Source organism: Sorex fumeus, unplaced genomic scaffold, assembly GCF_029834395.1.
Source record: "Sorex fumeus unplaced genomic scaffold, SorFum_2.1 ptg000032l, whole genome shotgun sequence".
Lineage (NCBI taxonomy): Eukaryota > Metazoa > Chordata > Mammalia > Eulipotyphla > Soricidae > Sorex > Sorex fumeus.
The window spans coordinates 14,817,445-14,845,002 of NW_026606089.1; the positions used below are offsets into that span (position 1 = coordinate 14,817,445).

The 27,558-nt window shown below is 58.4% G+C and overlaps 2 protein-coding genes across 2 annotated transcripts; one reads left to right on the forward strand and one right to left on the reverse strand.

The window, feature by feature from the left end:
* The first annotated feature begins 244 nt into the window (after positions 1-244).
* TFIP11 (tuftelin interacting protein 11) lies at positions 245-17,827 on the forward strand. The gene is made up of 13 exons (XM_056116588.1): positions 245-332; positions 2,029-2,246; positions 6,064-6,217; positions 6,853-7,009; positions 8,290-8,417; positions 8,852-9,004; positions 11,245-11,772; positions 11,898-12,004; positions 12,543-12,711; positions 13,729-13,972; positions 15,108-15,250; positions 16,112-16,277; positions 17,443-17,827. The coding sequence occupies exons 2-13, from the start codon at positions 2,038-2,040 to the stop codon at positions 17,796-17,798; spliced, it is 2,514 nt and encodes an 837-aa protein (XP_055972563.1). The 5' UTR covers positions 245-332; positions 2,029-2,037; the 3' UTR covers positions 17,799-17,827.
* Positions 17,828-17,925: 98 nt separating this feature from the next.
* SRRD (SRR1 domain containing) lies at positions 17,926-27,068 on the reverse strand. The gene is made up of 7 exons (XM_056116570.1): positions 26,908-27,068; positions 23,812-23,852; positions 22,019-22,272; positions 21,766-21,864; positions 19,741-19,895; positions 19,027-19,072; positions 17,926-18,754 (listed from the first exon to the last, which is right to left on the reverse strand). The coding sequence occupies exons 1-7, from the start codon at positions 27,066-27,068 to the stop codon at positions 18,560-18,562; spliced, it is 951 nt and encodes a 316-aa protein (XP_055972545.1). The 3' UTR covers positions 17,926-18,559.
* Between the last annotated feature and the right edge of the window lie 490 nt (positions 27,069-27,558).

A 27,558-nucleotide genomic window follows, 5' to 3' on the forward strand; every position in this document is an offset into this window, starting at 1 on the left:
GAGGTACAGCACTAGCTCGGGGGAAGGACGCGCCCAAAGGAGCAGCCGACAGGGGCTGGGCGGTGCCACCAGCCGGGAGCGTCAGGGCTGCAGCCCGAGCCTCGCCCGGCCCCGGCACATCCATCCCTCCCGGCTGCGCATCCCGGTCCCCACGCGGCAGAGCCCGCCTCCCTAGCGTCCCGCCGCTGCCATGGCAACCGGCGCGCGCTTCCGCTTCCGTGACGTCACGTCCGGCGCCCCGCCCCGGCACTTCCGTGTTCCGGTGGTTTCCGCGGCCCCGAGGATTCTACGGGGACCTGGGAACTGAGTCGCGTTGGCTGCGCCCGGGGACGGTGAGGGCGAGGCGGCTGCAGCAGCGGGCGTGGGTGCGAGGGCGCAGCGCAGGGCGGCGGGTCTCCGTGGGCTCCCCGGTGGGCTGACAGCTCGGGCGAGGCCTCTCCGGGGGGGCTCCGCCGGGTCCAGACCTGCGCCGAGGTGGTCAGCGAGCTCCCCCAGCGAAGCCTGGACAGCAGGTCCGAGGAGTCCTGAGCTCTGGCCGCTAGCACGGCCCCGAGCCCTGCCCGCTTCTCGGAGGCCCGAGTAGTGTCCACCTCGGAGGAGGGGCTCGATGCTTCCAATGCTTTGCTCTCTCCAGCAAGTGCCCACCCAGCCCCTCCCGGGGGTCTGCACAAGAGGGTCAGCTCCGTGCATCACCCGTCCCCGGGCCCCGTGTCTCTGGGACCCTTTGGCTCGCCTAGGAACTTCCCCCCGCCCCAGCACTACCGGAGTCACTTGGGTCCGCCTGCACCCCAAAACTAGCAGGCCGGGGAGTAGAAGAAGCTGGGGTCGGGGGAGTGGATTCTCTGTCCCTGGTGACAGCTGCTGAGAATCACATAGAACATTGGGGCTTGGCCTTCAGTGTGCATTTTGTCACGTCCACCGAGCACCCCAGGCGGAGTTGGGATGGGACCTTGATGGTGATGTTAGCCCCTGGTTTCACAGCTCTGATGGTACTGGTGAGCCTCCCAGTGGAGCGATGGCAGGAATGGGCTGTTGTTCTAATCAGAGCTCGCTGGGTTTTTTGTTTTGTTTTGTTTTTTCGCTCTTTGGGTCAAACCTGGCAGTGCACAAGGGTTCCTCCTGGCTCATGCACTCAGGAATCACTCCTGGCCGTGCTCAGGGGACCCTATGGGATGCTGGGAATTGAACCCGGGTCGGCCGCGTGCAAGGCAAATGCCCTACCCGCTGTGCTATCGCTCCAGCCCCTCGCTGGGTTTTTGAAGCCCCACTCGGCCGTAGCCAGAGTCCCCAGCTACCTGTTCTGGGTCAGTACCTTTATGAATCCCAGAGAGACAGCGGAATTGCATCACTCAGAAAGAAATGAATCATCTCTGCGAGTTTAGGTCCTTCTCTTGATTAGAACTGTCAGCGCTTTGTAAGGGCATATTGCCAGGGAGAGGCGTTTAAATGTGTGCACCAAGACAAGGAAATGCGTGCAGAAAACATCCCACAGATTATTGGGACTAATCTTTTGTTATGCTTGTTTTAAGTGCTCAGTGTTTTGTAAGACACTTTTTTTTTTTTTTGCTTTTTGGGGTCACACCCAGCGATGCACAGGGTTTACTCCTGGCTCTGCACTCAGGAATTACCCCTGGCGGTGCTCAGGGGACCATATGGGATGCGGGGAATTGAACCTGGGTCAACCGCATGCAAGGCAAACGCTCTACCCGCTGTGCTATCACTCCAGCCCCAGGCACTTTTTTTTTTAAGTGGGGGTGGGTGGGCTCACAGACAGGGCAGTGCTCAGGGGTTATTCCAGGTGGTGCTCTGGGGGCCCCGTGCGGTGCTGGGGATCGCACCCAGATCAGCCCCATGCAAGGCAGGCTTCTCCCCTGTTCTGTCTCTCGGATCCCTAAGGTGGCGCTTTCACTGTCTGCTGTTTTAAATCGTGACGGGACTGTCCATGAGCTCTTGTGCAGGAGGGAGACCCTGGGGGCTGTAGGGAGGGGGATCCACCTCTGATGGTGCCTTTTCCCTCCTCTTCTTCAGGGACGTACCATGTCGCTGTCCCACCTGTACCGGGACGGGGAAGGCCATATGGATGAGGATGACGACGAGCGGGAGAATTTCGAGATCACCGACTGGGATCTCCAGAATGAATTCAACCCCAACCGGCAGCGCCACTGGCAGACCAAGGAGGAGGCCACCTATGGCGTGTGGGCAGAGCAGGACTCAGATGAAGAGAGGCCCAGCTTTGGGGGCAAAAGGTAACGCCGGCGGGGGACTGCCTGCCCTTGCTTTGGGGGAGGTGTGTGTGTGGGGGGGGGGGATGGTGCTGCTGAAAGTCCTTCCCTCCAGGTCTTCCCCAGCTCCTTGGCTGGGCCAGCAGCTGGGGAGATGCAGTGTTTCATCCTTAACTGAGTGTGGGTGTGTGTTAGAGGTTGTGCGGTCAGCCTGGTCCTTAGCTGCTGAGAGCAGGCAAGTGACCCAAGAGACAGTGGAATTGGTCACAGCGCCTGTGGTGAATTTTCTTTTTCTTTCTTTCCTTTTTTTTCCTTTTTTTTTTTTTTTTTTTGCTTTTGGGGTTACACCCAGAGATGCTCGGCAGTTACTCCTGATGTTGCTTGGGAGACCATATGGGATGTCGGGGATTGAACCCGGGTTGGCTGCGTGCAAGGCAAAGACCCTCCCCGCTGTACTGCCGCTCCGGCCCCACTGCGGTGAATTTTTTGCGACGAATTTTGGAGTCGGGGCAGAGCCTGGCTCGGGTAGTTTACCCAGTCCGGGAGGCGAGGAGATGGTTGTCCCTGGGCTAACGTCAAAGCTGATGATGGTAACTCCTGTGGTCAGAACAGCTGGAAGAAGCAGAGAACCCGGCTGGCCAGGATCAGGCTCTGGAAGGGGTCAGGCCTGGGGTGGAGGGACGGAGCACTGTGGGAGAGAAGGTCTGGGCCTGCAGGAGAGGTGGGGGTGAGGGGTGGGGAGCCGTGTGCTGAGTCAGCTCTGTGCCGCATGCCAGGGGCAGCTGTGAAGGGGCCGAGACAGTGGTCCCTGCAGAGGTGGGGCTCAGGCTAGGGTGGCGGCAGGGCACTGGGGACTCAGACCTCGATTCTGCTCCTTGGGGTCACGTCTTGTGTGCCATGGCCACAGCCCCCTCCCTGAGTGTGCTGCCGGCTTGTCCCTCCCTGGAGCTGCCAGTCCATGGAGGCTGAGGACGAGCCTCCGGATGACCCTGGCGGCGGCATTTGTTGACTGTGTGCTGGCCACTGGTGTGTGCAGAGTTCTTCCTGTCTCCTCTCTCTCACTTGTTGAGAAAAGGGGGCCAAAATCCATGTCCAGCTTTACAGGTTAGGACACACAGTCACACAGTCTGGCTGTGAGAATCTGGGCCCATCAGACTAAAAGTTTGTGCTCTTAAGAAATTCTTGTGTGGGGCTGGAGCGATAGCACAGCGGGTAGGGTGTTTGCCTTGCACACGGCTGAGCCAGGTTCGATCCCCAGCGTCCCATGTGGTCCCCCGAGCACCGCCAGGGGTAATTCCTGAGTGCATGAACCAGGAGTGACCCCTGTGCATCGCCGGGTGTGACCCAAAAAGCAAAAAAAAAAATAAAATTTATTAAAAAAAAAAAAAAGGAAATTCTTGTGTATCTTTCAGGAGAAAAAATTCTCCGAACTGTATTGTCTGTCAAGAGAATGTTTAATTGCTTTGGTCATTAATAGAATTAGGAAAAAATTTGTGTGTGTTTGTGTGTGTGTAGAGGGGTCACTTCTGATGCTGTTCAGGGCCTACTCCCGGCTCTGCCCTTCCTCCCAGCAGGCTCAGGGGACAAATGTGGTGTCAGGCATCGAATCCTGGCCGGCTGTATGTAGGGCAAGCGCCCCCATCTGCTGTCCTATTGCTCTAGTCTCAAATATAGCAAAATGTACTTTGCTCTATTACCAGGGTTTTCACTGGAATCTTTTTTTTTTTTTTTTTGCTTTTTGGATCACACCCAGCGATGCACAGGGGTTACTCCTGGTTCATGACTCAGGAATTACTCCTGGCCATGCTCGGGGGACCATATGGGATGCTGGGAATCGAACCGGGTCAGGCCGCGGGCAAGGCAAATGCCCCACCCGCTGTGCTATCGCTCCAGCCCCCTCACTGGAATCTTTTTTTCTGTGCTCTTTAACCATAATAGGAAGATATCAACTTCAGTTTCTACAAAAGACAATGGAGGATAGTGACATTGCATGTTCTTTTCTTTTGCTGTTGTTGTTATTGTCTGTTTTTTGGGGTGTGCTCAGGGCTTTCTCTGATTCTGTGCTCAGGGATCACTCCTGGTAGTGCTCGGGGTATCATATGTGGTGCCGGTGATCAAGCCCTGGTCAAACCCAGCTTGAGTGAAGGTTACCATAGTAAGGATTTAGATTGAATTAAGATTAGGGTTTATGTTAGAGTTACGTTCGGGTTATGTTACATTTACAATGTAAATTTGGCTGTGTTTAAAGTAGAACGTGAAAGTCACGAATAGGGGCTGGAGTACAGAGGGGAGGGTATTTGCCTTGGCATCCCATATGGTCCCCCAAGTACCGCCAGAAGTAATTTCTGAGTGTAGAACTAGGAGCAACCTAGTTCTACACTGGGTGTGACCCCAAAAAGCCAACAAAATAAAAAAAGAAAAAAGAAAAGTTATGAATAGGATGTTTCTTCAGTTGAGGCTAATTGTATAATGTAGGCCTAGCATGGGTAAGGGTTACTATAGGGATTTGGACTGGATTAGGGTTAGGATTAGGGTTATCAAGTACCCTCCCTGCTGAACCCTACCCCCTGACCCTGCAGATCCTATCCTTGAGATAGTCAGGGTTTGAATCCGTATTTTCCATTTAAAAGAATTCATATCTTAGGTTTTTTACATTTTTATATTCAAATGGGCTGGAGCGATAGCACAGCGGTGGGGCGTTTGCCTTGCACACAGCCAACATGGCCAACCTGAGTTCGATTCCTCCGCCCCTCTCGGAGAGCCCGGCAAGCTACCGAGAGTATCTCGCCCTCACGGCAGAGCCTGGCAAGCTACCCGTGACCTATTCGATATGCCAAACACAGTAACAACAAAGTCTCCAATGGAGACGCCTGCTAGAGCAAATCCATGAACAACGGGAGGGCCTTTACTTTTACTTTACTTATTCAAATGAATGTAGCAAACAGCAGCTTTTTCTACAAACTTGATACAGTCCCAGGGGGACTCAGGGGGCTTACATGTATCTGAGCTATGTCCCAGCTCAAGATTTTCTTTTTTCTCTTGTTTTGACTTTTGTACTTGGAATGACATTTTTTTTTCTTTTTTTGCCTTTTTGGGTCATTCCCAACAATGCTCAGGGGTTACTCCTGGCTGAGCACTCAGGAATTACTCCTGGCAGAGCTGGGGAGACCATATGGGATGCCGGGAATCGAACTCGGGTCAGGCGAGTGCAAGGCAAACGCCCTACCTGCTGTACTATCGCTTCGGCCCCTTGAAATGACATTTGACATAAATGCTTTCTAAAGAAGTTGGTTTTCAGAAACAAAGGAAACTTGGGCTATCACCTTGTATTTTGAGTTTTGAACCGGTTCTTCATTGATTTAGTTAATAACTAGAAATGAAGCCCGACACCTCGGGTAAAAGCATCAGCTGTGATGGCAGGTGGCTTAATCAGGCCCTTTGACTTTGTCACTGTGTTTGCTCTCCTATTGTTGTTTTGGGACCATACCTGCGGGTGCTTAGGGCATTCTCCTGGCTCTGTGCTCTGGGATCACTCCTGGCAGTGCTCGAGAACCAGATGGGGTACTGGGACTCGAACCTGGTCTGATTTGTCTGCCGGCGAGGCCAGAGCCTTCCCCAGGGCTGTGCTGTCTCCGCCGCGCTGCTGCTTTGGAAAGGCCAGCAAGAGACCTTTGCACTGTGTCATGGGATGGGCTTTAGCGGACCCCAGGCCCTGTGCTGTGTTCGTCCAGGGTTGCCCGAGGTGGGCTTGTCTGGACCCCAGACACTGTGCTATGTTTGCCCAGGGGTGCCCAGCTGGGATTTATGTGGATCCTGGACCCTGCGCTATGTTTGCCCGCAGGGTCCGCGACTACTCAGCTCCTGTCAACTTCATCAGCGCGGGGGTCAAGAAAGGGGCGGCGGAGGAGGCTGAGTTGGAAGATTCCGATGAGGACGAGAAGCCTGTAAAGCAGGAGGACTTCCCCAGGGATTTTGGACCAAAGAAGCTGAAAACGGTAGCGGCTTCCTGACGGGCCTGGGAGACTCTGGCTGTCGGGCAGGGGGAGGGGGAGGGAGGAGGGGGAGGCGGTCTCTGTGGGTGGAGTTGGGCATGGCGTGGCCAAACCCCTCTGACATGGCGCTGGGGGTCTTGGCTCAAGCGAGGTCTGTGACTTTGGGGACTTAAAGATGTTCTCTCGGGGCTGGCGCAATAGCACAGCGGGTAGGGCATTTGTCTTGCATGCGGTAAACCCGGGTTCAATTCCTGGCATCCCATATGGTCCCCTGAGCACCGCCAGGGGTGATTCCTGAGTGCAGAGCCAGGAATAAACCTTGAGCATCGCCAGGTGTGACCCAAAAAGCCAAAAGAAAAAAAATGTTCTCTCTACCAGCCTCACTCTGTGGGTTTGGTTTTGGTTTTGGGCCACACCTGGTGATGTGCAGCGGTTCTCCTGACTCTGCACTCCAGGGATCAGTCTTGGTGGTGCTCAGGGGACCACCAGAATCCAATCAGGGTGCTGGGGGTCGAACCTGGGTGGGCCACATGCAAGGCAAGTGCCCTGCCCGCTGTACTCTCGCTCCGGCCCCTCGTTGCGTGTTTTCTTGTCTTTCTCTCCCTGTCCACTTGAGCCCTGACTATTCTTCGTTTCAGGGCGGCAATTTTAAACCTAGCCAGAAAGGCTTCGCGGGAGGAACCAAGTCTTTCATGGACTTTGGCAGCTGGGAACGACACACAAAGGGAATCGGGCAGAAGCTGCTTCAGAAGATGGGCTACGTCCCCGGCAGGGGCCTCGGGAAGAATGCACAAGGTTGGCCCCGTGGCCCTGCGTGGGGGAGCAAGGCCGGCTGGGGAGCACTGCCCACGAGTCCTCCTCGCCAGTATTTCTGGGACTGGGGAGGTCGTGTCCGGGGCAGGTACACGGGCTTTGCGTGCACCCCGGTATGGTGCCCGGTACCGTCTGGCTCCCTGGGCGCTGCTGGGAGTGACCCCTCACCCCAGCGTCAGGCAGGGTGTGGTCCCCAGGTTCTGCTGGTGAAATCCAAAAGCCAAACAAAAACCGAAAGTCCAGAACCAGGGAAGTCCTTCCCGAGCCAACGCCGTAGCTCACTGATTCGAGGCCCTGGGTGTGTGTAATCTCCGGCACCATTAGCCAGAGAGTCCAGAGCCTGCTTCCTCCTTTTTGGGGAGGCGGGGGGTGGGTGGGAATCTCTCAGCATCCCTTTGAAAACTGTTAAGTAAACAGAGTGATAGTACAGCAGGGCAGGCGTTTGCCTGGGTTTGATTCCCGGCATCCCATATGGTCCCCCAAGCACTGCCAGGTGTAATTCGTGAGTGCAGAGTCCTGTGACCCCTGAGCATCGCCGGTTTTTGCCTCCAAAAAATAACAAACAAAGACATTAAAATGGGGGCCGGAGTGATAGTACAGCGGGGAGGGCGTTTGCCTTGCATGCGGCCGACCCAGGTTCGATTCCCAGCATCCCAGATGGTCCCCCAAGCACTTGCCAGGAAGTAATTCCTGAGTGCAGAACTAGAAGTAACCTCTGAGCATTGCTGGGTGTGACCCAAAAAGCAAAAAACAAAACAGAAACATTAAAGGGGTCGGGATGGGGAAAAAAATAAAATAAAATGGAACTAATGAGTTAAATAGGCACAGTTCGATATCACGACCTGAGTTGTGTCCATCAGAGCCTGGGTGTTCTCGGAGTCCTGGGCTCCCCATTCTCACGGTTTCCAAAGGAATGACATGCAAGTCCAGCCTGTCGGAGCTCCTAGTCAGATGGGACTTGATCATTTTCCATTGGCCAAAAAAAAAAAAAAAATTTAAATTCATAAAATTAATCTGGGTGGAAATGGGAATCGATATTTGCACGTGAATAGCGCCCCCCGGCTCTGTCCCGTGGCCGCACTGGGGCTCATAAGTTCTGGGTCACACGGGTCCAGGGTCGTGTCTCAGGTCCGGGCCAAGCTGGCAGAAGGCACAGGGCGGCGGGTGAGGCGGGCGGTACCCCCCTCCCCCGACTGGGCCCCCCAGGCCCCTGCCTGGCTGGGACCTGACGGCTGGTGCCGTCTCCCCTCCACCCGTGCCAGGCATCGTCAACCCGATCGAGGCCAAACAGCGGAAGGGCAAGGGCGCCGTGGGGGCATACGGCTCGGAGCGCACCACCCAGTCCCTGCAGGACTTCCCCGTGGTCGACTCGGAAGAGGAAGCTGAGGAGGTACCCTGGGGCGGGCACGGGGTGGGGGGTATCGAGGCTGCTATCGGTGGCTGTGGGTGGGTTCGCTCGCTTGGCCTGCAGCTTGCCTGAGATGGTGCCAGCAGCCGGCTGGGGGCTCTGTGGCCAGCAGACTCGGGCACTGCTGACCCCACGCAGTTGACGGGTGGCCCCAGGGCACTGGAGCGGGAAGGGCCAGGTAGAAAGAAGGTGGGTGAGTGGGCCAAGGGCTGGCACTCGCTAAACACAGTCAGGAAGATTTGCTTGTTAGGAGGCAGTGTCTGGGGCTGTGTCCAGGAGGTCTGGGGGGGAGGTAGGGGAGATGGGGCAGGGCGGGGCGGGGGGGGGGTTGCACAGCCCTCGGTGTGTGCAGCTTGTGGCCAGTCCTGGTCTCCGGGGCCCTTTCCACATGGGGCTGACTCTCCCCTCTGCGGCAGGAGTTCCAGAAGGAGATGAGCCAGTGGAGGAAAGATCCCAGCGGCAACAAGAAGAAGCCCAAGTATTCGTACAAGACGGTGGAAGAGTTAAAAGCCAAGGGCCGGATCAGTAAGAAGCTCACTGCACCCCAGAAGGAGCTTTCTCAGGTCAAGGTAGGGTGGCCCGCGGATCCCTGGTCCCCTCCATCCACACCCCAGGGTTGGTCCCGAGGAGGCGGGGTCTTCTCTCTGGGCCGTCTTGTTTGCCGTCTGAGCTTCTTCCTGGGGCAGCGGGGTCCCCCTCATTGCTCACACACCACTGGAGGTTCCTGCTTCCTGCTCTGCGCTGGGCCCTTGCACGATGCCGCGCTCTGAGTCAGTGTTGCCCGGTGCACAGCCTGGGGTGCACGGGAGAGGGTGTCCATGGGAGGGGGGTTTCCCGTGGTGCCAGTCTCTGTTGCGAGCTCTTCAGCTTCGCTTTGGCTTGGGTTCTAGGGGGTGCTGATTTGTTTCAGAGTCCCTAAAGGGTCATCTCTGCGATGTGTGACAGAGGAAGGCACAAAACGCTGCAAAGCGGACATGGATTTGTGGACTGGGGGTTGCCTGTGGACCTGATGGAGGCGTTGGCCCAGCCAGTGCAGTACTGGCTGCCTGGGGTCCCCCGTCAGCTGGCTGCACCCGCAGGCATGGCCAAGGCGTGGCTCCTTCTGTGGCCGTGTGTGCACCCACTCTTCCAGGGTCTCTGTATGCACACGGGCCCCTCGCCAGAGGCTGTGCTTCCTGGCTCACTGTAACAGTGCTCTGTGGTGCTCCCTTTGTCGGGTTCTCATGCACACCTGGCTCAAGGCCGCTTTTCAGTGCCAGAGGCAGAGGCCGCAGAGCGACTCAGACCATGCTTGGCGTGTGTGGGGCCTTGGTGGCTTGAGCTTACGGCGATCCTCACGAGGCCGCTGCTCTCGGCCTTTGTGCTGTTTCTTCAGGCCTATGGAGAGACGCTTCCTTTCCTGGGGGGGTACGCACGTGCCTGGGTGTGAGCCTGGCACTGCAAAAATGAACCATGATGGAAATCTCAGACGTCTGGAGGGCCACCGCCCAAGCCCAAGTAGTTCCCTGGGCCAAGCAGCCTCCTCGGGACCCTTCACCACCCAGTTTCATGCTAAGTGGCGCTGGGGGCCCCAAGGCCCACCCTGGCAGCCCTCAGGAGGCCATGCAGTGTCAAATCAAACTCTGGGCCTTGCTGGTGCAAGGCCTGTGCTGAGCCTCCTCCCTGGGCTCCCCAGATCCATCACCTTCCCCTAACTCACCAGTTTCCACACCCTGAAATACCTCCAGGTCTTCTGCCGAAACTTTTCCCAGCACCTGCTTTAGTTGTTTCTGTGGGCTTCCAGCCCGCTCTGACCAGTCCAGCAGCTGTTTTCCTGTGGGTTTCTCTGGGCTTTTATTTGAACCCCATAGACGATGTTCAATTTTCATCTGTTTTCTTTTTCTTTATTTTTTTTCCTGGGGGGGGGAGGGTGGCACTCGGCAGTGCTCGGAGCTGATTCTTGGCTCTGCACTCAGGGGTCACTCCTAACAGGGCTTGGGGGACCATAGGGGATTCTGGGGATCGAACCTGGGTGCTCTGTATGCAAGGCAAGCGCCCTCCCCGCCGTGCTGTCTCTCCTGCCCCACATCATCTTTTTTTAAGAAAGTCCTCAACTAGGGTCAGAGAGAGAGAGAGAGAGAGAGAGAGAGGAGAAAAGAGAGAGAAGGAGAGAAGAGGAAGAGAGAGAGGAAAAAAAAAGAGCGGGTAGGGCACTTGCCTTGTATGCAGCCAACCCAGGCTTGATCCCAGCATCCCATCGGGTGCCCTGAGCCTTTCCGGAAGTGCTCCCTGCCAGCCCCACAAGCCATCCCTGCTGCCCAGCAAGGAGAACAAGGCCCCTGAGCACAGAGTCAGGAGTAAGCCCTGAGCACCGCCATGTGTGGCCCCCAAACAGAATACCACGAAGTCTTGGGCCAGAGCATCGATAGTACGGCGGGGAGGGCACTTGCCTTGCATGCGGCAGACCGGGGTTCGATCCTCAGCATCCCATATGGGCACCGCCAGGAGTGATTCCTTACTGCAGAGCCAGGAGTAACTCCTGAACACTGCTGGGTGTCAACCCAAAAACAAACAACAAAAGCCAAACAGAATACCACAAAGTCTCCACTGGGGTTTCCCAAAGGGACCCAGTGGAGAGGAGGGCGTGTGCCTTATCGCCTCTGAGCGCTCTGTTCCCCGGATCTGCTCCGGCTTGGTGCGGCCTGGACCCCCGGCTTTGAGAAACCCTTGTCTGCCTCTCCCCCCACACCCCCGGCTCGGGGAGGTTTCCGCCTCTCCACCCACCCGTGGGCCCCCCCACCCTGAGCCGCGTCCTCCCCGGGCTCTCCAGGTCATCGACATGACGGGCCGGGAGCAGAAGGTCTACTACAGCTACAGCCACCTGAGCCACAAGCACAGCGTCCCCGACGAGGGGCTGCCCCCGCTGCCGCAGCCCGCCCTGCCGGCCGGCAAGGAGGCCCGGGCCCCGGGCTTCGCGCTGCCCGAGCTGGAGCACAACCTCCAGCTGCTCATCGACCTCACGGAGCAGGAGATCATCCAGAACGACCGGCAGCTGCAGTACGAGCGCGACCTGGTGGTGGACCTGTCGCACGAGCTGGACAAGGTGACCGCCGTGCTGGAGCACGAGGAGCGCGTCATCGCCAACCTCGGCCAGGTCCTGGAGCTGGTGGAGGCGTGCGAGCGGCGCCTGCAGCCCCACTGCGCCGACCCCCTCACGCTGGACGAGTGCGCCCGCGTCTTCGAGACCCTGCAGGACAAGTACTACGAGGAGTACCGCATGTCGGACCGCGTTGACCTGGCCGTGGCCATCGTCTACCCGCTCCTGAAGGACTACTTCAAGGAGTGGGACCCCCTCAAAGTGAGTGAGTCCCGCCGCCCGCCCGGGGCCTCCTGGCCGGGGCTCGTCCCGGCGGGCAGAGGGGCCGGACCCCGTGCCCGGCGCTCAGCCCCTGCCACTGTCCCCTCGTCTCGCCCCCCACCCAGGACTGCACCTACGGCACGGAGATCATCTCCAAGTGGAAACGCCTCTTGGAGAACGACCAGCTCCTGTCCCACGGCGGCCAGGACCTGTCCACCGACGCCTTCCACAGGTGCCGGGGGCTGGGAGGGCGCGTGCGGGCACCCGGGGGTGCGGGTGCTGCTCCAGGAACGCCACCCCCTTCACCCACGCACGTCCAGCGTAGGCAAGTGCCCTGTGTAGGGGCTGAGAGGGGCATCGTCAGGCGATGCCTCTGGCTGACCACGCAGGTGGGAATGGGGGAGGGGAAAAGGCGGCGGGGGAGAGACCACCTGGCACGCAGACATGGGTCAGAATGGCAAAGGCACACGTCTACGGGAGCCACGTAGAGGGGGTGGCATTCAGGCCGTGGTGCCGGTTCACCGAGTTCACGGTGCCCCGAAGGGGCCTTTGGAACCCCACGGCAGCTCTGTCAGAGACCCCTAGCTGAGTGGGCAGCCGGACAGTTGGGCGGGGGGCGGCCCAGGCCTGACTGCAGAGGGGACAGCCACGGGGTCTTCTGGGCTTGGCTGTCCTGGCGTTGCTCTCCTGGAGCTGGGTGGGTGGCGGGCTGCCCCGTGTGCTGGGACCCTCCCAAGTCCTGAGCCGCCCGCCCCGGGGTCCCCCCGCAGGCTCATCTGGGAGGTTTGGATGCCCTTCGTGCGTGACATCGTGGCCCAGTGGCAGCCGCGGAACTGCGAGCCCATGGTGGACTTCCTGGACAGCTGGGCGCACATTGTCCCCGTGTGGGTCCTCGACAACATCCTGGACCAGCTCATCTTCCCCAAGCTGCAGAAGGAGGTGGGTGCCCGGCTCTGGGGAGGGCTGGCGTCAGCCACCCTGGGAAGGGGCCTGGAACTCACTTTGTCTCAGCACGGTTCCAAACGCCTGGTGTGAAACAGGGTGATCCTCCCCACCCTGGTCCTGCTAACGGCAACTCTAGCCTCTCCCTGCTGTCCCCCAAAGTCCATCTCATCTCAGCAGGTAAAAAAAAAAATTTTTAAAGCTGGCTTTTTTTTTTTTTTTTTTGCTTTTTGGGTCACACTCGGAGATGCACAGGGGTTCCTCCTGGCTCTGCACTCAGGAATTACTCCTGGTGATGCTCAGGGGACCCTATGGGATGCTGGGAATCGAACCTGGGTCAGCCGTGTGCAAGGCAAACGCCCTACTCGCTGTGCTATCGCTCCAGCCCCAAAGCTGGCAGTTTTTGATATTTAACTTTCGGGAAGAAGGCAGGATGACCCTTTTATTTATTTATTTTTCGCTTTTTGGGTCACACCCAGTGATGCTCAGGGGTTCCTCCTGCCTCTGCACTCGGGAATTACTCCTGGTGGTTCTGGGAGGACCAGATGGGATGCCGGGGATCGAACTCAGGTTGGCTGTGTGCAAGGCAAACACCCCACCCACTGTGCTGTCGCTCCAGCCCCAAGGTCAGAATGATTAAACAAAGGTGACAGCTCTTGCCTGGCATGCAGCTGTGGCTGTGGGCTGTGACACTGGTTCGAATCCCAGCACGGCATGTGTTCACCTGAGCACCACCAGGTATGCTCAAAAAAAAAAAAAAATCCCGCTGCACTTTAGGACAGCTGCCTGGTTTTGGGGGTCAGGTGTTTGGGGGCGTGCAGTGCCTCTCGCCTCTGCGGGTCCGAGGTTGCTCTTCCGTACTCAGTGTCCGTAAGCCGGAGCCCTGCCCCCTCATGGAGGCGTGAGGCTGTCCACGGGCCGGGCCAGCAGAGCACGGGACCCCCATGCCGTGAGCGCTGCAGGGGCCGCTTGTGACTCCCAGGCGGCCGACCCGCCTCTTCCCCGCGCCTGCAGGTGGAGAACTGGAACCCGCTGACTGACACGGTGCCCATCCACTCCTGGATCCACCCGTGGCTGCCGCTGATGCAAGCGCGCCTGGAGCCCCTCTACTCCCCCATCCGCAGCAAGCTGTCCAGCGCCCTGCAGAAGTGGCACCCCAGCGACTCCTCGGCCAAACTCATCCTGCAGCCCTGGAAGGATGTCTTCACCCCGGGCTCCTGGGAGGCGTTCATGATCAAGAACATCGTGCCCAAGCTGGGTAAGGGGCAGGGCCGGGCTTGGGCCAGCCGCCCCGGTGGTGGGGGGCAACTGCCAGCTCCCAGTCTCACCAGGCTCCTTCCTGCCGCCGCCTCCAGCAGCCAGCAGCCCGCCACCAGGGCTTCTGGCTGGGTGGGCCTCCTGCTTCCTTCTCTGTCTGGGCTGGGCCGTGGTCCCAGGAGAACCACTGGTTTTCAGAAATGCTGGCATCTGATTCTTAGTATGTGCTGGTACTTTTGGTTTTGGTTTTGTTTTTGCTCTGGGGTTCCTCCTGGCTCTGCACTCCGGAATCACTCCTGGCGGTGCTCGGGAGACCATAGGGAATCCTGGGAATCGAACCCGGGTCTGCCGCATACAAGGCAAACATGCCCTACCTGCGGTGCTACTGCTCTAGCCCCTGCGTTGGTACTTCCTGGGTTAGAGAAACCGGTATCTTTTATGTATTTTTTCTTTTTTTTGGTGGGGGGGACTACACTTGGAGGTACTCAGGGCTGACTCTTAGCTCTGTGCTCAGAGATCACTCCCCATGGACTGGGGGGACCACATGGGTTCCCAGGAATCGAACCAGGGTTGGCCACATGCAAGACAAACACTTTACCCACTGTACTACCTCTCTGACTTCTATTTACTTTTGTCTAATCCCCGTGAATGACAAAGTTATTCGTGAGCGGGTTTCAGGCTTACACTGTTCCAGCACCAATCCCTGCACCCGTGACCATTTCCGCCCACCAGTGTCCCCAGTTCCCCTCCCCAAGCCTGCCTCTGTGCCATACTCTCTTTTTCTTTTTTTTCCTTTTGGGCACTGTGTTTCATCGTGGTGTTGCTGACACTCTCTTTCCCTCCTTTCCGTACCTTCCAGATTGACCCCCCTCCCTCTGTCATTGTCCTAGAGGGCCCTCCCCAGCCTCCCACTAAGGGCCAGTTCTCCCGTCTCTGTTGCCTTTGGGCATTAGTTCCCCGCCTCCCTCCAGTTTCTTTATACCCCACATATGAGTTAGATCATTCTGTGTCTGTCCCTCACCTCCGACTCGTATGTCACGCAGCAGGACACAGGGTTCTTTAGGGATCGCCCAAGCGGGTCCCCGACGGCCGTGCGGTGAGGGCTTGGCACTTGCTCAGAGCTGCTTCTCTTGCAGGAATGTGTCTGGGGGAGCTGGTCATCAACCCGCACCAGCAGCACATGGACGCTTTCTACTGGGTCATCGACTGGGAAGGCATGGTCTCCGCCTCCAGCCTGGTGGGGCTGCTGGAGAAGCACTTCTTCCCCAAGTGGCTTCAGGTTGGCTTCGTGGTGGCGCGGTTTAGTGGGGGGCTAAGGGGACTGTGTGTCTGTGTGTGTGTGTGTGTGTGTATTCCTACTGGGTGGACCTTCATGCAGGTCTGTTAGCATTGTGTGTGTGTGTGTGTGTGTGTGTCCACTGTGGCCTCTGTGCAGGCCTGTTAGTGCTGTGTGTGTGTGTGTGTGTATTCCTACTGGGTGGACCTTCATGCAGGCCTGTTAGCACTGTGTGTGTGTGTGTGTGTGTGTTTCCACCTGATGTGTCTCAAACAGGCTTGTTAGCACTATGTGTATGTGCTGTTAGCACTGTGTGCTTGTGTGTGTGTTCCCCACTGGATGTCCCTCATGCAGGCTTATTAGTATTGTGTGTGTGCTGTTAGTACTGTGTTTGTGTGTGGTGGTGGTGGTGTGTATGTGTGTGATGTGTGTGTGTGCATAGTATATCCCTACTGAGTGGGCCTCCATGCAGGCCTGTCAGCACTCTGTGTGTGTGTGTGTGTGTGTGTGTGTCTTTACTGGGTGGGCCTCCATGCAGGCCTGTTAGCACTGTGTGTGCTGTTAGCATATTGTGGGTGGGTGGGTGTGTCTCATACAGGCCTGTTAGCACTGTGTGTGTCCAGTGTGTGTGTATGTGTGTGTGTGTGTGTGTGTATGTATGTGTGTCCAGGTGGTGTTTTGGGGATTGGGACTCTGGCATCCCACATGGTGGGAGGCCATATCAGGGCACTATGCCGAGTCCAAATGTTTCTTTTTTTTGGGGGGGGTTATGGATTTGGGGTCAGCCCCAGAGGTGTTTAGGGGTCACCTGTCCTGGCCCTGTGTGGCCCCGCCTTACCGTGCTCTCTCCGGCCCGCGGGGCAGGTGCTGTGCTCCTGGCTAAGCAACAGCCCCAACTACGAGGAGATCACCAAGTGGTACCTGGGCTGGAAATCCATGTTCTCAGACCAGGTGCTGGCCCACCCGTCCATCAAGGACAAGTTCAACGAAGCCCTGGACATCATGAACCGGGCCGTGTCCTCCAACGTCGGTGAGTGGGGGCCTGAGTGCTGGCGGCAGGACACAGGCAGCAGAATCTGTTTGGGGGAACCCACAGCTTCCTGGGGCGCTCTACCCGCCGTCCGGCAGACTGTGACAGGGAGGGACAGTCCTTTCTCCCTGAACAGGACCGGCCTCTGCACTCGGACCATGTGGGTGTCCCTCCGGCGTCCACCTGAGTCACCCGTCTGGGGCCATTCTTAGGGCTGACTCGGGGGCCACTCACCAGCATGGGGGAGGCCCCTGCAGGGTCAGTGCCGCCAATGTGGGGGGGGGGCTGCTGTGCTGATGCTTTGCGGCTGCCTCCCCCGTGGGCCCGTGCGTGGCCTGCTGCTTGGCTGATGGAGCAATCTGGAGGGACCGAGTTAGAGGCCCAGCTGCCTCGGTAGTAAGATCCACGGGCTCTGATGTCAGGGCAGTTCCCTTGGAGCAGCTTGGCGAGGCCTGGAGCGTTCAGGCTTGCACGGCTGGGACCAGCTGCACGCCCGGGTCCGGAGTCTGCCTGTCTGGGCCAGTCCCTGAGACCTGATGTTGCAGGTTATGTAAGATACTCACTGCCCACTGGGACAGGGCACCTCTCTGCTGTCTGCGCCATCTCTACACGCTAACGCAGTTCTCCGCTCCTCCCCACAGACCCCAGACCATTCCCCACCTCGCCCTCAGCCAGCCCATGACCTGGACTGTCACTTTCCACACCTCATTCCCGCCCCAACCCCCACACGGTTCTGCATCTTCCAGGGTGGGGAGGGGAAGCCACAGCTGAAGTGAGCCCAGGGTGGACTCTGCCGTGTTTTTTTGTTTTTTTTTTTTTTTTGCTTTTTGGGTCACACCCAGCAATGCTCAGTGCTTACTCCTGGCTCTGCATTCAGGAATCACTCCTGGCAGTGCTCCGGGGACCCTATGGGACGCTGGGAATCGAACCCAAGTCGGCTGCGTGCAAGGCAAATGCCCTACCCACTGTGCTATTGCTCCAGCCCCTCTGCCGGGCTCTTGAGGACCCCCTGGGCTGCAGCAGGAGCAGCAGTCGCACTGCCCAGGGCCATGGTCTCCAGCCCCGACAGGGTTAACGATCCCCCTGCTGCCTCAGGAGCAGCCCGGCTGGGCTTGCCCGTCCTCCCGGGTCGGGGCACCTCTCAGCACTCCCCTGCCCTCCCCAGGTGCCTACATGCAGCCCGGAGCCCGGGAGAATATCGCCTACCTCACCCACACGGAGCGGAGGAAGGACTTCCAGTACGAGGCCATGCAGGAGCGGCGTGAGGCCGAGAACATGGCCCAGCGGGGCATCGGCGTGGCCGCCAGCTCCGTGCCCATGAACTTCAAGGACCTCATCGAGACCAAGGCTGAGGAGCACAACATTGTCTTCATGCCCGTCATTGGCAAGCGCCACGAGGGCAAGCAGCTCTACACCTTCGGCCGCATCGTCATCTACATCGACCGGGGCGTGGTCTTCGTGCAGGGCGAGAAGACCTGGGTGCCCACCTCCCTGCAGAGCCTGATCGACATGGCCAAGTAGGCCGGACCTCGCGCCTCCTGGGGGGGGGAGCAATGAACACAGGCCTCCTGCTGGGGAGTCAGGCCAGGCTGCCCGGGAAGGATGTAAAATAAGAGACTATTCCTTTGGAAGGGTGTGGGTCTTTATTAATTTTAACGGGGGTGGGGGGGGTGGGGTCGGGTGCCTCCCCGGCAGTGCTGGGCGGCCTGGACCCACTCCCAGCATTACTGTCCTGGCACGGTGGGCCTGATGGTTTAGGGCGCAGGGCTGGTGGTGCTGGGGCCACACGATGCCCGAGACCGAACTGGCACACGTGGGCACGTGGCTCCAGCCCTCTGGGCCATCTCCCCAGCCTCTCACGGAAGCTGGACAGATAGTCCAGTGGGTACGGCGCTTGCCTGGTATGCGGCCGACCTGGGTTCAGTTCCTGGCATCCACATGGTCCCACGTGCAGCGCCAGAGTAATTCCTGAGTGCAGAGCCAGGAGTGGCTCCTAAGCACCACTGACTGGCCCCAAAAGCCAAAATACAAACAAACAAAAAACCCGCTACAGAGGCATCACGCGGCACTGCAGTGGGGGCCTGCGGATGACTTGGGGTCCAAGCCCAGGGATGTGCTCGTGGACTTGAACTCTCCCCCAGGTCTAAATCTTTGAAGAGCAAAACGGAGCTGAGCTGCAGCTTTCTCGGTGAGGAAACTCGCCCTCTGCAGAGAAGGGCATTCGCGCGGCCCCTCCACGTCCACGGGCCTCAGCCGACACCCAGCCCCCACGGCGGCTTGAGTCAGGACGCTCGCTCGTTCCTGATGATCTCCAGGTCCTCGCAGTCCCTGTAGTCGGGCTCTTCCCGATATGCCCAAGTGTCCGCGGGGAGCTGCCTGAGCTTGGGCTCCGGGAACCAGTGGACGGAGGTGTCGTTGAACGTGTCCGAGTACTGGGGCGTCTCCGGAATCCTGAGTTCCTCCAGTCCCTGTAAAATCTGAGCAGAGAAATCCAGCTGGGAAACACTGACCAGTCACAGGGAAGTCGCTAGGGCTCTGGGGATGCTGGGCTGTGGCAGTACAAAGGGAATCGGAAAACAGAACGCTCTCTAGAGCACTGAGCCGCGAGGGAGCTCACTCATGGAACAGGGACTCATTCTGCCTTTATCTGGCCCCTGAGCTGTTTCCTCTAACTTTAGCGTGAATTCCTGACCGACCCTAAGGGAGAAATCGTGAACGCACACCCTTTTCCATCCCAGTCACAAGATACCTTTGCAATGTAGGGATAGTTCTTTTGCAAGATCCTTGTCAACATCCTAGAAATAAAAAAGTTGGAAACACAGAGTCAGTTATTTAACAGAACCTGGAAGACTCCAGCAATGGCCCGTTTCCTGGAGAGTAATGAGAGCAGCCATCAAGCCTCGGGACTAAGAAGGAGGTACAGCTGGGGAAAATCAAATACGGGGCTGGGGCGAGTGGATGGGGCAAGGTGCCTGTTCTGTGTGTGGCTGACCCCGGTTCAGTCCCTGGCACAGCATGACCCCCGAGCACTGCTGTGTGTAGGCCAAATTGCCCTCCCCACAAAATGCTTCCCTCATATAAAAAAAAAAAAGTCCATCGCAAGCCAAGGGAGGAAGTGCGGGGACTCCTGGGGTGGCAGAGCTCAGGGCAGTGACGCATGAGACCGATTCCCGGCACTCTCCCCAACACCCCCAAGCACCACCGACTGGGAACATTAGAGCAAAGACAGAAAGAACTTTCTTTTTAGTTTTCAGGTCACACAAGGCGACGCTCAGGGGTCACTCTGGCTCTTCACTCACGAATGACTCCCGGCGGGGCTTGGGAGTAGATGGCATGGGGGGCTCGGCAGTTGGGGTTGGCAACGTCTGTGTCAGCCTGTGCCCCAGTGTCTTCATGTACAGGTGGTCGGGGACCCGTCTTCTCTGGGCTTCGCCTTGAGGGTTGGCCCAGGGCCGGGGCTCACCTGTCCTGGAGTGCCCCGAAGCTGTTCCCGATGATGAGCATGTGGGAGAGGGCGTCAGGCGACCAGTTCTTCCACAGGAGGTTGTTGTACAGCGCCGTGCCACAGTGTGGCATGTAGAAGAGGGTGGGCTCTCCCGAGATGCTCCGCTTCCCTTCCTGGGGGCGAGGCAGGGAGGGGGGTCGTTCACAAGGGCCCCCCCCCCGGGGCAGCGCACTCGGGCTGTGCCCCCTGCCCTACACCCTCTCTCTCTCTCTCTCTCTCTCTCTCTCAGAGGGAAGTAGGCGAGGGGATCTGCATGGGAACCCCCGCCAGCTCATGTTCAGCAGGGTCGGTCCCACCCATCAGCAGAGCTGGGCCAACCCGAGAGGGATGCAGCGGAGTTGCCAGGAGATGGCCGTCCTGGGGCAGCTGCAGGGCGAGTGCGCGACAATCCTGAGACAAACTGGGACTTGGGACTGGAGCAGCAGTACAGAGGGCGGGGCAGTTGCCTTGCACACGTCCGGTGCACATTCAATCCCTGCCAGGAGTGACCCCTGAGCACAGAGGCTAGGAGCAAATCCTGAGCACCGCCGGAGGTGGCCTCACGCCAAACCAATGGCCTCGAAGTCTGGGAACTGTCAAGTCCAGGAAGACGAAGGACTTGGGTTTCTTTAACAAACGTGGATCACTCACACTGAGAAAGCTGGGGGGCACACTGCGAGGGTTCTGAGCCCCGAAAATGGCAGGAGGCAGTGACCCGGCCAGGCTTGTGTCACTTCCTGCACTTTGACTCAAGCGTGTCCCCAGGAGACACACTGACTGCAGACCACTGCCCTGCAGCTGAAGGCACCTGCCCACGTCTACCCCTGCACGCCCCTCCTCCCTGCAGACCCCCACTCATTGGCCAGTGTCTGCTGAGTCACGGCCTCTGCCCAGGGACCCCTCCCAGCACCCCCCGCCCTAAATAAGCTCCAGGAAAACTTCCTTCCAGTCTTGGTTCTAGGACCTGGCCCTACCTCACCACTTCATTAGCCTGGTTTGCTCTTTGGGCCACAGCCAGTGATGCTTAGGGCTTCCTCCTGGCTCTATGCTCAGGGATCACTCCCAGGTAGCTCGGGGGACCATATGGGGGGGGCCCTGCATGCTGTGTTATCTCTCTGGCCCTTGATTTGTCTTTTAACTGGCTCACCTCCGCCCCCCAACCCCAGCTCATGCCTACACAGGAAGAGGGTCCTAGTGGGACTGTGTCAGCGGCTTCAGGGAGTGATCCTCTTCCCTGAGCCGGGGCTAATGGTCAGGCTGCAGCGGCGGCCAACGCTGGTCTCTGAACACAGACACTAAAGGGCTAACCCCCGGTCACCAGGCAGACACAAAAGCCAATTCAGAGGCTCTGCCTCAGTGTCTTCGACCTTCTGCTTCAGAAGCGAGTTTGTTTTGCCCAAAGGTCTCAGGAAATTCGCAAGGTGACCATTTTAGGGGCCACTGGGGTAGGCTGATGGGGGAGGACAGCTGATGACACACTGGGTTATGCAAAACAGCCAGGTGCAAGGGGGGCTGGGCGACCACTTCAAAGAGGAGATAAGGTCTGTCCCCCTATTCCCTCTCCTGGGACAGGGTCGGTGCCAGACAGCCAGACCCCAGACCCCATCTGAGGTAGTGAGACTGTGTGCCTGCTACTTGGGGGTGTGTGGGGGTGGTACTGGGCGACACCCAGTCATACTCTCAGCACAGTGCTTGCTCAGGGATGGACTCCGGGCCTCCCGCACGCAAAGAAGGCCCTCCTGCCTCCCAGCTGACTGCCAATAACCGATCGATCAGTCAATACCAACTTAGCAAAGTGTCTGGTGGCTTCTCATCGGATTCTGCAGGACCTGCTCGGCTGCGGGCCCTCTGTGCATCCCCTGGGCTGGGAGGTGGGGACTGCCAACTCACATGGCACGGGGGTGGGGGGAGGGGCGCGACCGCAGAGAACTGACCACAGGCAGGATGCGCACGGTGGGGGCAGCTGGGCTAGCAGTGACCCAGCACCCGCCCTCCCCCACATACCTCGTTCTCACTGAGCACTGTCACACCCAGGGCCTGGAGAGCCGCAGTCTCACAGGGGCTGAACAGGGGGTCGTACACGCAGCAGTGACTCCGGGGAACCTGTGCGAGGGAGGGACATCGGACCCCCACACCTGCATGCACCTCCCTGCAGGCGGCGGCCAGGAGGGGCCCCAGGATGCACCCCAACGCCGGCACGCACATGGTGAGGGATCCCCCACCTCAGGGGGCAGCCAGGAGGCACCTCACGACCTACCTGACGCTTCTCCAGGAGGAGAAGCAAAAAGGCCAGCTGGTGCCGGGCTATGACGCAGGTGGCGAAGTTCCCAAGGCCGTAGCACACGCACTTGAGGGGGCCACGGCCCGGGCGCGCCCCTGGGTGGGCCTCAAGAGCGGCGGGCGGCTCCCCAACCACAGGCTCAAGGCGCAGGTTCCCAAGGGCTTCACAAAGAGGCACTGTGGGGGCGCTCGGCTGTTCCAGAAGCTTTGAGAGACCGCTGCCGATGGCCTCTGAAGGAGCAAGGCACAGACTGGTGTCAGAGGGCAGGCGCTGGCCTTGGGAACCAACACACCCGTGAGGATTCCGTGGACAGAAGCAGAGCAGCATCGGGAAGGCCTTGCCCCTCCGACATCACTTGAGTGGGCTCCTTACCGGCCTCTCAGACAAAAGGGGGGGGGGGAATCCGTGGAACAAAGAGGCACCGAAACAGAAACAAAAAGCAAAGAGCCAGGCTTTTTTCCACAATAAGGTAGCAACTGAAATGTGTCTTGAACTAGAAACCCAGGCTTGGTAAGGTTATATGAGAAGCTGGTTTCCGCCCTTGCCCGTCAGTCCGTGGAGAGGCAACTCAATCAATACCGAGCACACGCAAAGCAGGCTTGCCCGCAGTAGTCCCAGGTCTCATTCCCGCCACTGTGTGGTTCCCCAAGCGTGATCTGAGCTCTGAACCAGGAACGGCCCCCGAGCATTGCTGGGTGTGGTCCAAGAAAAATCAGAAGTGAAAAAAATGTGGTGGGGGCGGAATGCATGCTAGAGTTTCCAAGCACTGTCAGGAGAAACCAGAACACTGAGCCAGGGGTAGCCCCTGAGCACTTCTGGGTATGAGGGAGTTGGGGAGGAGGGGAAGGGGGGGAGGAGGGGGAGAGGGAGATAGGGAGAAGGAGGGGGAGGGAGGGGAGAAGGAGGGGGAGAGAGGGAGAGAGAGAGGGAGAGAGGGAGAGGGAGGGAGGGAGGGGCAGGCTAATTGGTAAAACCTTTCAGGAGAACCAGGTTACTCACTCACTGCCTTTCACATGGGAATGTGTCCTTAAACAGTCACCCTAACTTTGGAAGAAGCCTTATGCATATAGGGACTCTGCAAAATAACATCAGTAACTAAAACCAAAGGAAACAAATTCCAAGTCACTCACTGGCAACAGGGCTACAATAAAATGTTTCCATGTCTAGGACCTTATCCTGAAACACCTACTCTAACTTTGGAGAAAGCCTGAGGCATAAAAGGGGGCTGGCTGCAAAGTAACTTATAGTAACTAAAAACCAGGGAAACAAACTTGGCAACAATAAAATGTTTCCATTTCTAGGGCCTAGTCTAAGAAAGCTATTCTAACCTTGGAGAAAGCTTGCCACAAATAAGGGATCTTGCTACAAAGTAACACACAGTAAGTAAAAACCAAAGGAAACAAACTTTCCAAGCCCCTCATTGGTAATCCTGACTGCAGTGGAATATCGCTGACCGGGTCCCCCTATGATTTAGAAAAAGGCTGCAATTGCAGGCGAGGGTAGTGAAAAGGAACAAGAGCAGGAATAATAAACATTTCATCCAGGAGACCACAAACATCGCCTCCCATGGCCTGGACAGCCTCCGGTCAGCCTCAACCCCCCCACCCCCAACCCCATAGGGCATCTCAGTGAGGTCAGGGTTAGGTAAGGACACAGAGCCAGCTCAGTGAGGTGGGACAACATCCAAGGAGGTGGGACAACATCCAAGGAGGCGGGACTTGTCTCCGCCCACAACTAGGCCCCAACCCCAACTGCTATGGGGTACCTACCTAGCGCAGAGCTCCAGAAATCAGAAAGCAGCAGGTCTTCCCTACGGAAAACAAAACAAAAAAAAAATGGGCCAATCATTGCGCGTCATCTTCAGAGCTGCTCCCCTGACCACAAGCTGGATGCGGAGAGGGAGGTTGGCTCACCCCAGTATGCAATGCAGGTGGTCAGCAGGTCCGGGGCACATACTTCAGGGGGCAGGGAGGGGAGAGCTGGGAGAAGACCCCAGTTCCACGCACAGAAAGCCATAGACTGAGCTACAGAAATGATTGTTAAACACACAGATGCTGCCTGGCCGAGCATGTGTTTCCCATCTCAAAAATGGGGACAGCCCCATTCCTACTCTGGAGGGTCAGACTCAAGGGGCAGGGTTCAATCAATAACCCCCATCACTTACACAGGATTCCGAGGGGGAGAACAAATCACAAGTCCCTACTTGATTTGGAATGAACCCATGCTGCCTCAACTTAAAAAATACGGTAATGCACGTTTGAAAGTTGCTGAGAGTAAACCTTTATTTTGGGGCCAAACACGGTCGTGCTTGGGAGTTATGGTCAACTCAGTGCTCAGGAGTTGCTCTTTTCCCCAGCCCTCCCCCTCCAAAAAAAATTCAGAGGTTCTAGAAAAACAGCACACCGGGCAAGCACTTGCTTGCTTTGCATGCGGCTGAACTGGGTTTTTTGGATGTGGCCCCCCAAACAAAATAAAACAAAACAAGCATCTCTGGTGGCTAGAGAGACAGTAAAAGGGATGAGGTGCTTGCCTTGCATGTAGCCAGCCCCAGTTTTATCCCTGGTACCATATATCATCCCCCAAGAACAGAGCCCTTGAGTACTGCTGGGTGTGACCCCAAACCCAAAAATACAAAATATAAGGGTGCTCCTGGAGATGTTCAGGAGACCATGTGGTGCCAGGGATGGAATCTGGGTTTCCAGCATGTGAAATACGCTGAGTCTCTTGAATCATCGTTCTGGCCCGAAGAGAGAAAGCTCAAGAGTTCCCATCACAGGGGAAGGAAGGGCCAGAGCAATAGGACAGCAGGTAGGACGCTTGCCTTGCACCCTGCTGACCTGGGTTCAAGCCCCGACATCCCATATGATCCCCAGAGCACCGCCAGGTGTGTCCCCGAAACCAAAAACCAAGAGAAAGAGGTAACCCTGTTCGGTGAGGGACAGTCACTAACTACATTTAGTTGGATCATTTGTTTGCCATGAAAATATTGAACCCTCTGCTGGGCAACAACAACAACAAATATTATGTCAGTTTCATTTCAATTTGAGAGAGACGAGCTGTGAGTTGGAGCCTTGGCACGACACCTAACAACCACACAGCCTCTTTCTGAGCTGGATTTGAACCAGTAAGCTCTAAGCCAGTGTTCAAGCTCCTTAGGGGGAGGGTGTGTGTGTGTGTGAGTGTGTGTGTGTGTGTGTGTGTGTGTGAGAGAGAGAGAGAGAGAGAGAGAGAGAGAGAGAGAAAGAGAGAGCGCACTCCAGTGCACAGGGCACAGTTTCAACTGTTGGGAGATGGCACCAGAAGGAGGCCTGGTTCCTCTCTGCAAAATGGCAGCAGCTCCACAATTACAGGTCGTGGGTAGAAGCAGGTAGGACGCTTGCCTTGCACCCTGCTGACCTGGGTTCAAGTCCCGACATCCCATATGATCCCCAGAGCACTGCCAGGTGTGTCCCCGAAATCAAAAACAAAGAGAAAGAGGTAACCCTGTTCGGTGAGGGGGTCAATGAAGATGTACAGGAGAAATGACAAAAAGGTGCCCACTGTAAGCATTCTCCAAGCCCCTAGGCACATACGTGGTCACCCGGACCTTCTAGAAAAGAGTTCTGCTGCATTCTTTTTCCCCCCCAGGCTCTCTCAGCTTTGACTCACCCCTGCTTTTTTTGTTTTGGGGCCACAGCTGGCCGTGCTCAGGACTCTCCCCTGGCTCCACACTCGGGGATCACCTCTGGAGGGCGCAGGAGCCCAGATGTGTCACTGGAGATAGAACCCAGGTTGGTGGCATGCAAGGCAGGCAAGCTAGCTGTGGTTCTATGGCTCTGGCTCCCCACCCCTGCCTGGTGACCTTCATTCAGAGCAGCAGAGCCTCTGAAATAGTCAACTCTCCTGGGTGGGATCGGTCCTTTTGCTGTTGATCTTCAGTGCTCGCAAAACCTTTCACTGAGTCCTTCAGGAAATGCAAGTGAGGAGAGGAAATAAAACGTAAGACCCAGAGAAGGTAGCCTTGAGGGTGAGCTCCCTCCACCTTAGGCCCTGTTCTGAGGGTCAACTAAAGTGCAGAGCAAGGCAGGGAGTGATGGTGGGCAGGAAGGAAGACAGACAGGCTTTGGAATAATGGGGAGATTTGAAGCATGGGTCTGGGGGGCTTTGGAATCGCTAAGACACGGGCTTGAGTTCCATTTCTAAGCATGGGGTCTCCTTAGGCAGGACTGGATGCTCTATGAGGATCTGACGTGTCGAACGGATACTGTAGAGCAGCATCCTTCACCTTCTGACACCCGCAGACCACCACCTGTCCTGATAGGGATCGCAAACCTGGGGGTTCAACTTTTCTACACCTTAGAACCAGCACGGACGAGAGGTACCAGGCCCAGCGCCGCGCCACTCATCATCACAGGTGCAGTCACGAAGATGACACAAACCCGGTGGTGCTCGGGGCTGAGTCCTGGCCCTGCGCTCAGGGATCGCTCCGGGCGGGCTCGGGGGACCACCTGGGGCGAAGGGGACGGAACCCGGCGCGGCTCCGTGCAGCACACGCGTGCCACCCGCGGTCCCAGCGCTCCAGCCCAGGCCACGTTCTTCCCGGGATGAGCAAGACGCAGCGTCACCACGCGGCGCAAACGGCACCACCGAATACTGGCCCGGTCCGGTACTGGGTGCCAGGCCCGGCTCGGAAGGAAGGCCTGGAGCCCGGAACGCCGAGTCGGAACCCTCGGCCCCGGCTCCGAGTCCCCGAGGCCGGCCCCGGCTCAGGAAGCGTCCCCGCGCCCGCCCCTTCCCCTGCAGCCCCGGGCGGGGCGCGCCCGTCCCCAGGCGCAGACGGGAAGACGGAGGCCGGGAGGGGGTTGGGGCGCAGTCGCCGCGCTCACCCGGCCTCGCGCAGGCGCCGCAGAACGACGGCCACGTCCGCCTCGCGGGTCGCCTCCTCTTTCTCGGGGCTCCGGACCGCCGCCGCCGCCGCCGTCCGCCGCGAGCGCCGCGCAGACACCCGCCAGGGCTCCGGCGCCGCAGCCGTCGCGGGGGCCGCCATGGGGCTCGCGGCGTCGCTACGTCATCACCGCGCGCCGCCTCGCGGGAGCGCCACGCCCCCCAGGCGCGCGACCCGGGCGCTTCTCGGCCGCGCGCACAGACACCAGGTGGGAGCCTGGAGCGCCCCCGCCGGGCCGGCCCGGCACTCTCCCGACGTCATCACCGCGCGCCGCCTCGCGGGAACGCCACGCCCCCAGGCGCGCGACCCGGCCGCTTCTCGGCCGCGCGCGCAGGTACCGGGTGGGAACCTGGGGCGCCCCGCCGGGCCGGCCCGGCGCTCCTGACGTCATCACCGCGCGCCGCCTCGCGGGAACGCCACTCCCCCCCAGGCGCGCGACCAGGGCGCTTCTCGGCCGCGCGCACAGACACAGGTGGGAGCCTGGAGCGCCCCCGCCGGGCCGGCCCGGCGCTCTCCCTACGTCATCACCGCGCGTCGCCTCGCGGGAACGCCACTCCCCCCCAGGCGCGCGACCCGGCCGCTTCTCGGCCGC

Bases quoted from the DNA above. Each gene is read 5' to 3' on its own strand.
- TFIP11 (XM_056116588.1), top strand. From the start codon at position 2,038: ATGTCGCTGTCCCACCTGTACCGGGACGGGGAAGGCCATATGGATGAG. The intron at 6,218-6,852 runs GTAGCGGCTTCC...TCTTCGTTTCAG, and splicing joins GACCAAAGAAGCTGAAAACG to GGCGGCAATTTTAAACCTAG. The intron at 8,418-8,851 runs GTACCCTGGGGC...CCTCTGCGGCAG, and splicing joins CGGAAGAGGAAGCTGAGGAG to GAGTTCCAGAAGGAGATGAG.
- SRRD (XM_056116570.1), bottom strand. From the start codon at position 27,068: ATGGCGGCCCCCGCGACGGCTGCGGCGCCGGAGCCCTGGCGGGTGTCT. The intron at 21,865-22,018 runs GTAGGTCGTGAG...TCCCTCGCACAG, and splicing joins TCCTCCTGGAGAAGCGTCAG to GTTCCCCGGAGTCACTGCTG. The intron at 19,896-21,765 runs GTATGTGGGGGA...CCTCGCCCCCAG, and splicing joins CAGTGCTCAGTGAGAACGAG to GAAGGGAAGCGGAGCATCTC.